Raw genomic sequence first — 13,496 nt, 5'->3', positions numbered from 1 at the left:
AGCTCTTGCTTGGTGAACATTTCATTAATGATTTTTTAATTACGATATTTATTCTAAATATAGACCTAACAGTTTTACTGTACAAATGCTAGATAATTTTGCACAAATATTTAATACCGTTGTTTATTCAGAATCAAGGCTCATCGCGGTACGTATGAATGAATTCTCATTCTTTAGCAATATGAATATTAAACCACGTACAGAAAGGACAATACATAAATGTATACTTTTACTGAAACCTCACTACCTATTGATTTCGGGGAAACTTTCTATGTTTAGAACGTACTGACTTAATAATTTTTATTTACTTTGTGAGCGGGGCATTAAAAGTATCAAACTTCGATCGTCACCCTTCCAACAAGCCTGTTTGCGGAATACTGCTGATCTTTGACATTCAAGTTTTTTTTTTGCGGTTTGATCACGTGCTGGAGATTCATCTCTTTCTCTTCTCCCGCCTTCCCCTTCCTGTAGAAAAACCACGTAATGAAAACCAGACTAAAAAACACAAACTAAAACCTTTAACTTCCAAACCCACCTCATAGTTAAAGAAGCGTCTCGATTTAAATCCCGAATAGTTCTAAAGAGGACTTTCATTGTGAGCTTGATTACAGACACTCGGACCACGATACAACTAAAACATCTTTAATTTTCATTAATTCTTTTCTTTTAATTAGAGTTTTAAAAATCAAATTATGGCGTTTTGTTTCATGCCTTAATGAGTTTTGAGGTTATTAAAATCCTCAAGTTGTTTTTCACCAAAGTCGATTTTTGCTACTTTGCAAAGCATGTAGTAATTTGCATATTAATTAGATCCGATTGCGGCAGCGTTGATAAAAAAAAAAAAAAAAACAATCTTGACATTCTTCTTCCTTTTATGGATATGTTTCCATTTGGCGCGTGTTGTCTCCTTCTTGGAAATAAGAACGCAGCTCTTAATGGAAAGTTTTTATTATTTTTTTAAGGTGAGGAAGGGAGCTAAAAGAATTAAACTTCAGGGAACAAAGAGAAAATCCCTCAAGTAAGCACGAAAAGAGCTTAAATTCAATTATGTAATTTAGATACTGTCACTAACAGTATATGCAAATTTGATACTGCGCATGAATCTGTGAAAAATGTGAATTTATATGCAAAAAATAGCTTGGAACCAACTACGTATTTTCCATTATGTTTGACAGATTATCGAGAGTTTGATCTCGATGACCACAATGCATTTTTGAAGTTACGTGCTGAGAATTCAATTTAACTTTATTAGAAATTTTCTAATTCTAATTCTATTTTTCCTTTAGCACTTTCCAAAAATTTTGTTTAAAACTTGAATAATAAAAAAGTCAGTGCCATGTATATACTAAAACTTTTCCCATTATTTCTTAAAATACTCAGGACTCGTCCAGTAGTATTTGGAACTAAATCCTGATATATCATAATGTTCCAAGTACGAACGTAACTAATTAATTCGGCATAGTTTCAGCGACACAAGGTAATATTGTTACTTCCAACGCCCAGATTGGGCACAGCAACAAGCTACTCGGGACTGCCACTTCAGTTGGTCAGTGCACAACAGCACTTTATGAGATTATCAGCTCATCTCTATAACGCAACCGCTTCACTGTTCAGAAAAGTCGATAAATCGATCGTTTACTGTTCGGTCTGAACCGGCGAGAAAAAAGGTAACGTTGTCGCTATGCCTCGTATAATACCAAATACGAATGACGACCACGATGCCTTCTTTTTCTCGAAAGAAAAACAATTTCCCGTCCAGGTTTTTGCTAGAGTCAACAAATTTCCGGGGAAACATTCGATCGCATTGCTCCTCTCATACATCAGAATAAGCTGATCTCTGGGCACGGTCAGCTGTAGGTGTCTGTCTCGATGCAAAACTTTTTGAATGGCATCGAAATTCAAATTAGTAGTGCCAAAGGTCTGTCGGGACTATTAGCAATAAGCGATTACAATATACGATTGAAAATAGTGTAAGACGTTCTCAGAAATGTATAGAAGGAGTAGGAAATAAATTAATATAAATTTTTTTCTTTTCAATTTATTTTTTAATTATTATTCAGTTGATCCATAGTAAATATAAATTTCACTGTAAATCAGTCATCAAGCTTAAAAGTACAGAATTACGTTGACTGTTTTGAGGAGTTGGCAGGGTGGAGCACCTTAGTGTATTGGCAGGGTTGAACACCATGGCGTGAGCAAATTAAACAAAATCCTGTGTTCTGTTAGTTTCTCTAATTGTAAGATGGCGGAGGGACTATGGATCTCTGGTTGCCGGGTGACGTGCAGTATTAGTGGCGATCGTGAATGGATTGAAGAGTTCCCTCTGCTTTCAACAAAGAGTCAGTGGCCAGCTGATTAATGGCTGGTGAAGCTGAATTTAAGCTCTGGCACTCCTCCTGCATTTTCCTGTGAGGGAATATTTGGTAAGCTGATGATGTATGGAATTTGGTCACCTGTATAATTCTTGCATTTATTCCACAGGGATATTTTAATACAGTGGGTGAAATGAAATAAATTTTGTATCCTTCAGTTGTGTTCGATTTTCGATCACGGAGGTCCTTATACTCCCACTGAAAACGGACAGATTTCACTTAGGCAAAATACTTCATTCATTCCTTAACAGAGATCCAGCTAGTTGATGAGAAGATAATATAACTGAAACAGTTTCTGTACGATTACACTTTATATTTAACAGATTTTAAACGTGGTTTAAACTGTGTTTAGGCATGTATTTTAAACAAACTAAAGTTTTTATATATTTCAATGCCTTTAAATGGAAAAAAAAACATGTTTGAATAATAATTTAAATTATTATTTTAAACGTTAAAACTATAAATTATATCAATAAATGGAATGGAGTTTGTATCATTAAAATTAAAGTCCTGATCATTTTTCTTTCTGTTATTTCTGTTTCTAGTGCCCTTGGTTGTTGAAGTGGAAACTAACATCACAGCTCAAGAGGCTGGGACTAAGGTTAACCTATCATGTCATGCTATGTCATACCCCGCTGCCGCGATCCACTGGCTAAAAGATGGAGTGATGCTAAAAGACGAGGAAGGACGCTTGACAACCCAGACAAGAGTGATCAGTAATGTTGCGGTCTTGGGGACGGTTATGATCAGTAGTTTGAGAAGGGAAGACAACGGAACTTACCTCTGCCAAGCTGTAAATGCATACAACATGACGGTGGTGCCTCAGGATGTACTAGTGTTAGGTAATTATGTAACAGTTCTGTTAGCAGTTAAAATATTCTCCTAAAGTACAGTGTATTAGAAAAACTCGTGCTATTTCAGATTGTTAGTGTTAAAACTGAGATCCTATTTATAAAAAAAAATTGCCCTGGCTAATTATCATCCACATGGATCCACCGTTTCTATTCCCGTTATTTGGAAGTGTTCCATCCAAAATTTGGTGGAGGATTACATCTCAACCAAGGGTGCCTGGCTTATCAAGAAAAGATCCTTGGCTTTAATTACTCTAGCTCGCAGGCTGCATGCAGCTTCTACATGCCTAGATAATTAGTACTAACTACTATGGTTCGTTCGTCAGAGAAGGAGAGTCAGTCCTAAAGGGCTGCCCTTTTTTAATTTCATTCTCAAAGCTCTATATGTATAACGAGGGATGTTGAGAAGTGTACTTGTTCAGCATACAGATTTCTAGAACTGCTGACAATTAATTTTCTTATATTCCTTCTTATCCATGGGTGTTGACAGCGTTGGCTTTCCTTTTCCAACAGTGGCGATTAATTTACACTGTTAAGTCCAGTGGTAGATGGCCTGCCTTAAATTATTTGCATAGCATTCGCGATCCTCTCCTCCAATGGAGACGTAGGTTATCTCTCAATGCAATTATTTCGTTCCGATTAACGGAATATCCTTCCCTAGTTTAATTTGAACATTGGCAGTCCTTAAGAATCGGATCTTCATTAGCTCCTCCTTTTAATGAAACTATATTTGACGATCTTACATACCTGGCTTACGCATATGATATTAAATTTTATAGAAATACTCTGCTCTTATCATACATCTTCACTTCAGATGAATTTAAATGCAATTCACAGTTGAGCACTGTTAAATAATCTGACTGTCAATGTTTCTATGTGATGACATTTACTAAATACAAAAATACAAAGGAAAGCTGCTTAGGCATAACTAGAAATTCTATCTCTTCCCTGCGAGAGTTACGGGTGGTCCCCAGGTGACCTTTAACTAGCTACGGGTTCCTTGGCTTCTGCTGGAATGGTAATTCACCACTGGAAAGTTGTCAAACTAATACTAGTTTTTAACGATAAAATAAGATATTACAAAGATAAATATGACGATTTACTTAATATCAGAAGACGTAATAAAATTATTTCTTCTTTTCTTTCGTAAGTTCTGCGGCATAACCTGTACCTCATTACAGAAGTTCCATCATAGATGGATGGATCTCTCCACTTGGACCTGTGTAAATTTAAGTCTGGTTATTGTATTGAACGTTTCTGACAGTCCCTTCGTTGTACTTTAAAATTCCCAACGTTAATCCAACCTTCAGTAAATGCAATCTTCATCACAAATAGTTCTCGTAACGTCTTTCTTCAACTCTTAAAAAAAGACTATCAGTCCCCGTATGTTTGAAACATTTCTATAAATAGAGTGGTTAAGTGATGTATGACGAGATTGCTAACCTCGTTCATTCACAGCGTTCTGACCTTCAGCAGGCCTATCGGTGAATCAATAAATTCCAACATCCACAGTCGCCTGACCATTTATCAAAGTTTTTTTTTTTTTTGTGGTGGACTGTCTCGCTGTGTACGTGAAAGCTGGTTGTCACTAAGCACAGACAGCCTGCAGCTCTAGAACACTTGGGAATCTCGCATCGATATGATAGAAATGGGAGACTTGGCCAGACGATACTGGTGGTACTAACAGCAGTACGGCTGAGTTCAAAGCCCTGTGGTGACGAGGTGTTACTTCGTTATTAGCTGACGAAAATCGACGATAAATCTTTCCTCCTTTAAAATATCGTTACAAACGATAACAATATTGGAAAGCAAAGCAGAATTCGTGGGGTTTTTCAAAGGCTAAAGTTTCGAATTGTACTATACGTTTACAGTTGAAAATGTCACAAACTTGCATTTATGAAAATTCTTTGAGCCTTTGCAGTTATAAGTCTTCAGTAGTACACCCTATCCTCCATAATCGCGAAGAACGAATTTTCATTGAGAATGATTCTTTTTCATTGTTCGAATGGTAACGTCTCTCAATGTATAAATTTCATTTTTCAATATTTTAAGCGAATGAAAATTCGCTATACAATTGAGTTCCAAAATTATAACATCAATTTGCTAGTCAAACGGATCCGGCTGGTCGAGATGCTAAGGCTTTTAATTTTCTCGCACAAATTGCTCATTTACCTACCAGAATATCAGCCAATCCTAACCACACAGCCAACACTCTTGATCTTTTTTCTCACACAAATAACCCTTCCTGGTACACGGTCGAGGTGAATGGTGCTCTAGGCACCTCAGATCACAACTTTGTAATGGTCTCTTCTCCAATGGAGCCATTCTCTCTTGATCATTTCTCTCAAGCTTCGTGCTGTTTGACATTAAAAGAATGCAAAATGAGATGACGTGCAAGATTTCTGTTCTTCTTTTCTTTGGTTGCGTTACTGTTTTAAATCTTCCGAAGTAGACGTTTGCTCAGATCGTGGCAGTGAAATTATTCTTGTAGGGATGAAATCCTTTATTTCGCACTCCACCTTAAAATCTTGTCCTGTATCTAAAACTAGGTTTTCTAATAAATGTGCTAAGGTTGTTCAAGATTAAAATGTTGCATATTGCAACTGGCTTGCATCCAAGTCTCATTTGCTGGCTACATCAAAGCTCGCAACAGTTGTAAAGCAGTTATTATCAGTCCAAAATAGATTTTGAACAAACTAAGAGCATAAAAGTTGCTACTTGTTTAAACAATAGTCATGCATTATGGGCTTCCGCCAAAGCTGTTGGCCCTAATTTTTGCACAACTCTGCTTCCACTTCTGTTAAAACCTGATGGTTCTGTTGCCATCTCAGATAAAGATGAAGCCGACCTGGTAGAAGTCCACTTTTCTTCTAACTCTTGTATTGATGGTCTTTGTAAAACACCTCCTACCATCCCCAGTACACTGCATATAGTGCCTCCTGTGGTCTTCCGTCGAAAGGATGTCAGAAGAATCTTGAACAATCTTATTGCCAAGAAAGTAATAAGATTGTTCGGCAGTAAGGCCCTGTTGGTATTTCTCCATTTATTCTCAAAACCTGTACTCCTTAGCTTACTCCTGTTCATTGTCGCCATTTTACAATTTCTTATTCCACTAGTATTTTCTTTTTGGAAATTTTCTCATATCTATCCATTTCATAAAAAGAGTGACAAATCCTCAACTTCAATTATCATCCCATTGCACTTTCTTCTACTATTTCTAAAGTAATGGAGAAATCCATTAACCGCTAACTCCTAAACAATTTTTAAACCTTCCATTTGATCATTGATCGCCAATATGGATTCCGTCAGTCGATCCGCTGGTGATATACTGGTTTATGTTACTCATTATGGACAAATGTTTTCCCAGTGTTTATTTAATAATTGGATGGGAGGGATTTAAGAACTGGCTGGATGTGGGCAAGGCCTGACGTATCTGAGTGGTCAGGAGCTTTTGATCGCGTCTGACATAAAGGTCTTCTAAATATCCATCTTATGAGTTACCGACTGGGGTTATGTATTTGTGCAGTTTTCTCTCTAACCGCTCAGTGCGGGTGATGGTAGATGGCTCTGTCTTCTAACTTCTCCACTAATTCTGGTGTTTCTCCCACACTTTTCCTCTTATATTAATGACCTTCTTCCATTGACTGGAAATCCTATCCATAGTTTTGCTGACGATAGCAAAGTGCACTCCCCCACCTTCCAGTTTGAGAAATCTGCACAAATAAAAATAAAATTAAATAAATTTTATGGTTATACTCAAGGACGACCACACGGTCAGAGGAGTTCTCAACTTCTCGAATATCCACTACCAATTCCTTAAATGCTGATCTCCAGATAATATTCCAGTGAAGCAAAGATAACTTAGTTAATTTCAGTCCGTTTAAAACTCAGTCCTGTCTTATATCTCGTTTACTTTCAATGACGCTCAGATTTCTAGACAAGGTCACATATCTCTGTTAGGGATTAATCTGACTTCTAATCTCTGTTGACATAAGCACATCACAAATATTGCTTCCTCTACATCTACAAAAACTGGGTTTTCTCTTTCGCTCTCGGCGTTACTTTTCTTCCAGACAGCTGTTCACTCTTTACAAATATCCAATCCGTCCTACTGTGGAATATTGTTCCCACATCCTATCAAAGGCATGCAGCAGAAGCAGAACGTCTCCGCTCACTATCCGTCTCATAGACCACCTGTTTCTGTTACGTCTTTTCTATGGATATTTCCATCTTCTTCAATTAGCATCTATAATTCCCCGTCTTTCTTCCAAACCAGTCCGAACACATACCGAAATTAGTCAACATCCTTTTTTTTTTGTCAAACTTCAAACTCACAGAACTAAGTTTTCTTCTTCATTTATTCCTACAACTTCGTTTTTCTGGAACAACTTCTCAACCTTCAATAAAAGATACGAAGTACAATAGATTCTAATACCTTTCTTGTTTAGGGTTTTCATAATAATAAAAAAAAACTGTCTGACCTTAAAATTATAAGATGAGAGGACCTAACGAGTTGCCATGATATTGCACTACTTCCAAATAAATAATATTGCCAAAAGATTAACTGCCATTTATCTAAAATATACAAAAACTTTTCACTGCAGCCTGATATCGGACTTATTAGTTTCTTTTAAATAAATGGCGGTTAACCTTTTTGGCATTCTTTGCTTCAATTTAATGCAATACCATGGCAGCTCATTTGGAAGGCAAAGTTTGTTCTGCTGTCAGCAATATGACCATTGCATTAACTAGACAGTTTAAATCCTACTAGCCACAAAAACACACGAAACGACAAGGCAATCTTTACAACTCTCATAAATGGATGAAGGTTCCTGCACTATTGTAAAGAAACTGTTGTTTTGTGTCCGTGAAATGCCTTATGTGAACCTAATACTGAGAATTGGGATACCAAGAAATTCTTCGCGAAATCTCGATACTTTTAGAGTGTTCAAGGAAAAGAAAAGGAAAAAAAAACTAGGTAATTCAGTATTGCTGCAGGCCCGTGGATTTCATTGACAATTCGCCACATTGAATCCGTTAGTCGATATTACGCTTACGAAAGGTTGTCAAAATATTTCTCTATAACAGAACTTGTGTTTCTTACTGCAATATGTCCTCTTGGGTAATACATTGGTAGAATCGCCGTCCTCCCCACACCGGGTGGAAAAGACCTGAATTAGAGTCCCGTCAATGCCGTGAGGAATTTTTATGAGCCTTTTTCACAACGTGTCTGAGTTAGTCGGTCTCAGGCGAAGGTAGCATAGATTTTTCTCCCGGAAACTGGTTTTTCGTCCAACAAAGAGAAAATCAACCTAAAAACACACGCAATTGACAGTCAATATACACAGAGCAATAGGCCTTAGTCGCTGATGCTACTAAAACCCTACAACAACTGCAATACGTAGGTCTTAGCTTTATGTTAGCTAAATCATAATCAATGGACATCACCGAATCGTAGCGTGTACACACGTTTATCGTTATAGGTAGAGGGAACTTCTGTAGACGGGTCAAGGTCATTTACTATCTAGCTACCCCGCTACGCATTTCGGCTGCAATTCGACCTATTCCCTTCAAAAAACTGTTGGTCTAAGACGGTTGAAGATATACGGAATGAGAGTCTCCACTGAAGTAAAGTAGAGATACAACGTCTTCGCCCGGTCTTATATATTCATGCAATTTGTTATTACTATGGTAGGGTATTATAAATTTCATTTTGCCCCTTATTTGAAAAAGGAGTGCGGCGAAATGAAGATATGTTTTTAAAAATCAACAGTATTATAACAGATCATCGTTAAATGTGATTTTTTTAACCACTGATAAATCATTGACGACAGATAAAATAATATAGTTATTAATTAGGCCTATGTACTTTGGTTTTTTTAATGCCCTAATGCCTGTTTATCGAAATATATAACATAAATTCCTGTATTCAGAATTGCGCACAAACTTTGTCCAATATGTGCCGAATAATTGGGTACTGAAAATATTAAAATTCAACAGTTCCCTGTTGGAATTTAAACGAACGCACTACTAATTTGATAATAATCTCAGTAATTGATAGTTTGCACGAACTGTCTGTGTTTTATACATAGAACAAAGTAATTTCTTTGATTGGGTAATGTTACTTCGTTAGAATTCCGATAACTATCCCTCCCTCTTATTTTTTGAGTTTTAAGTATTGTATTATAACTGATTAACATCGATATTAACCCTTCCGAAAAATTATCTTACGATTTTATATTAAAATTCTCCTCCTATAAATTGTTAAATTATTAGACTGAGTGAAGATTGCCAGGCAATTGTTTGCTTGACAAATGAATACCCTAAGGACTCGGAAATTTCCGCATAATTCATTGAGTGCATTAATTGAATTATTGTGTAAATTAGCTCAGGGCACATTATAGATTAGTTAATGCAATTACACGTGTCCTGTTTTAACTGCCATGAAAGTTTGAGCGCTGCTAATTCAACTACAACGAAACCCATACATGTATAGGAAATACCGCCCCTTTTTTTTCAGCAAAGAAGTTTAAAATCATTTCTGAAGTTTAGACAAATTTAATGCAAATGTTATCGACAATTTTTTTTTTTTTTCGAAAGCGAAAAATTAACGGATTTCGCAGATAGTTTGCTTTCAGGGATGAAAATTGGAAAAATTGAAGATGTGGTACAGCCCCGTAGCTCTTAGTAGGGGGGAGAAGGGGGATGAGAGCTGACAGACCGTATGGTTGCTTTAGGAAGAGCTATGGATTAAAACATAAAACTCTTATGGGGTGCGTAATTCCATCATTAGTTTCCTTACTGAATGAAATAGCCAATTTATACGAATTTAAAAATACCTAAGAGAACTACAATAACCTTACACCATAATTATTATCTTTGTTAGCAACATCACGTTCTGAAACTTCTTCCAATCACATGCATCACTCCTCAGGACTCTTTGGAACTTCTTCCAATCATATGCATTACTCCTCAGGACTTCATGGAACTTCTTCCAATCACATGCATTACTCCTAGAAATGTATTTGTAATTCAAGACAGCAATTCCGAAGCATGTTTATTGGGTTTACATCTCACCAATGAAATTAGTGAAGACAGACTATTAAACAGGACTGGTGGACCTATATAAACCAAAGGATAAGAATTAAACCCAGTAGACAGCGTAGGCCAGTGTATAGTTTCTACAGAATCCGATCCGCTTTTTTTTTTTGAAAAGTTTCAACTGAAAATGAAAAGTCGACACTAGAATAATTATCAAAATTGTATTTGCTATTACATTATTTAGTTGTTGCTTAGATTGGCTAGAATCGATATACAGTATTTGATTGATATTTTGTGATTTTAAATCGAGCACATGTATCAAGTTTTCTGTTATCAGCCTGTTCCGTGAAAGACAGGAAATAAATTTAATTTACGGAAATATTTGTTGACATGAATAGCTTGAACGAAATTCTGACTGAAGATCAAATGCAATTTCATAATTTAAGAAAAGTTTAGTGGAAATGACGTCCAGCAAGAAGAAATAACATTAAGATGATTAGATTTATTTTTCTAGAAATACGGGCGCAATTTTTTTGAATTTATCTGAACACAAACTCGCATTTCTGAACGCATTAAATGCTATTGTAGCTCCTTTTTTTTATTATTAAATTCCAAGAAATTCAAAATATTAAAGTTCAACAGCGATTTCTTTTTGGTTTAATTAAAAAATGAAATAAATGATTCTTACTGTAGTAGGCCATAGAGCTAAGTTGTGTTGGAATTTCCTAAAAGGATTAAATTACACTTGTAGATAGTCACGACTTTGTTTTCGTTTGCTTTAAATGCAAACTCATTGCATATTGAAACTATATCCACCTTTAGTTTCACCATTTGTTTACAAGCATCTTATAGCTGCGCACGTAGATATCATACTGGTTTCATAACTGAGACTATCCAATTATCAAATACGTTTAGTTTAATTGATGGGAATGTTTATTGTGTGAAGATAACGGAAAGTTTCTAAACACGCGAGTGGAATGCGTTGCTTTATTAAAGTTGCAGACCATTCTGGATGATGTCATATTCACAAACCTTTTTCTGCGAGCGCCTTTGCTAATGACGAATCCTGCGAAGAACTGAAACAAAAAGCAATCTTCATTATGCTAGTCTAAAGATCATCTACCGCATACAGTTAAAAGGATTGATAAGTATCTTGAAACAGCTGTGTTCGCCCCACGTTCGTTACCCTCAATGTAGCCACTCATCCATTTAAATAAATCCGCGCTTCTTATTAAAGAAAGGAAGAATACCCGACTTCAGGATATTGGCCACTTCCTTGCAAGAAAACAATTTCTTCCTTTCGCGTTAGAGTTCGTGAGACATTTAATTATTTTTCAAGAGAAAAAAAAATTAACTTTGTATAAACAAAAACTTTGTAATTTGTCGAACATGGCTATATTTAAGTCCTCGTAGTTTTTAAGCCCTTGTGCTTAATAGAGGCACACATAATGCATGCGCTGCAAGCAGGAAGAAAATTAAATTTCAACTTGTCCATCCATTTAACGAAACATCTTTAATTTTACAATTCAACTTAAGAAATTGCTTAAGAAGTAATCGATTACTTCTAGCTTACCTCTGTTGCTCTTCCCATGTATAGTATCTTATGTAGGACGGCACCTGAACGAAAGTTCATCTCCGTCTGTTGCTCTTCCCAGTGACACTACGCTCGAACTTTTAACTGATAAAACTGATGATCGTTTCGAGTCTCTTTCTTAAAAATTTCTTCAAGAAAAGAAGCCGCCAAAGCGTGCAATTTAGATTTAGCCGCATAAATCCAATATAGCAACATTGAACTCCTGCGGCAATAAATTTTGATTGCAGAATGAATTTATCATAAAACTTGTCCTGACAAAGTTGCACACAGTATGGTAACTTGGAAATGCATTAAAATACAAATAAATTTTAAAATACAAGTAAATTGAATCGCCACTATTACTTGTCTTCAAAGATGAAAACCGAGTAGTTAAGGCTTGCATTTTTAACGCAGACACTTCACTTTAATCCACATAAATGCAATATTTAAACTTCTAGATTTAAATTATGCATGACGTAGCCTATTACATCATTGTATGATTACGTCTGTACATGATGTTCCAAATAGATCGCAAATTTGTTTGTAAAATTTGAATCACATTAATTTGCTATGAAAATATGACAATAATATTTCCAAAATCTCAGGAGTTTTTTATACAGGGTGTTCGTAAGGTCCTTGTGTACTTTAAAACTGCAATAACTTAGGTTCTATGCAAGATATAATCTGTAAAATGCATTGCAAACGTAATTTATTCCAGTTTATAAGCGTAGAAATAATTACTTCATTTACTCTAACGTTGTTTTTATTAATTTTTTTCAGATAATCTATCCTACAAGAGATGGCTTCAATAGAAGATAAAGTGAACTGTGTCCTCTGATTAGCAGAGCTTAAGTCCATATGAGTGGTTAGAAGAAAATTTATGACACGTTATGCAAATGAAGCACCGCACAGAAATTCATTCAAAGTAGATGAAGAAGTTTAGAGAGACTGGTTCCATTAATCATATGCTGCGAACTGGAAGTCTCGGATTAAACAAGGAGACTGTGTCATCTGTCGAGGAAGCTTTTCAAAAGGGCCCCCAAAAACCAAAAGCGGCATGTCTGGAACTCAGCATTCTTAAAGCAACAGCTTACAAAATTCTTAGCGTGGAGTTGCACAAGCGACCTTACAAGATTTAAGTGCATCAAATGTTACTGGAAGAGGACTTAATAAAAGCGTTGAAAACGCGCATAATTTCTCCTTTCTTTTTTGAAGAAACTGTAGTTAATGGTGATGGTTATCTTGAAATGCTATAATTTTTTTTATTCCTGAACTGAGATAATTAAGAATTGAAGCCAATCAGGTTTTTCAGCAAGGTGTAACATCTTGCCACCTCGCTCGAAATGTTAGACAGTTTTTAAACGAAGTCATTCCAAAAGAAGAATCGGCTGAGGTGGGGCAATTGCTGGGTTAGTTCGATCATCCGATTTGTCCTCATTGCACTTTTTTCTTTGGGCACATGTTAAAAGTGTGGTTCACTCTTCAAAACCTCGTTCTTTAAACGATCTTTGTACCGGGATCACAGATGCTATTATTAGTAATGTAGTTCATAGAATGCAAGGAAGCCACAGGTTTTTTCTGCACCGTCTAAAAAAGTAGAAAAGTAGATATGAAAATACAAATTATGGACTTTCCTCCTCATGTAGGTAACTATCTAGT

At 36.0% G+C, this 13,496-nt stretch overlaps 1 protein-coding gene across 4 annotated transcripts in view; it reads left to right on the top strand.

Annotated features, from left to right (window-relative positions):
- LOC150086955 (tyrosine-protein phosphatase 69D-like) overlaps positions 1 to 13,496 on the top strand; it is an 823,111-nt gene that overhangs the window by 210,031 nt on the left and 599,584 nt on the right. For all 4 annotated transcript variants that reach the window (XM_090371707.1, XM_090371706.1, XM_090371704.1 and 1 more), the window contains exon 2: positions 2,918 to 3,214. In XM_090371707.1, the coding sequence (XP_090227833.1) occupies positions 2,995 to 3,214 (220 nt within the window). In that variant the 5' untranslated portion in view covers positions 2,918 to 2,994. The remainder of the gene's footprint in view (positions 1 to 2,917; positions 3,215 to 13,496) is intronic.

This window comes from Mastigoproctus giganteus, chromosome 4 (assembly GCF_048544385.1).
Source record: "Mastigoproctus giganteus isolate SK-2022 chromosome 4, ASM4854438v1, whole genome shotgun sequence".
NCBI lineage: Eukaryota > Metazoa > Arthropoda > Arachnida > Uropygi > Thelyphonidae > Mastigoproctus > Mastigoproctus giganteus.
Note: the sequence above shows the minus strand (reverse complement) of the source record. Positions and strands in the feature narration are given on the sequence as shown.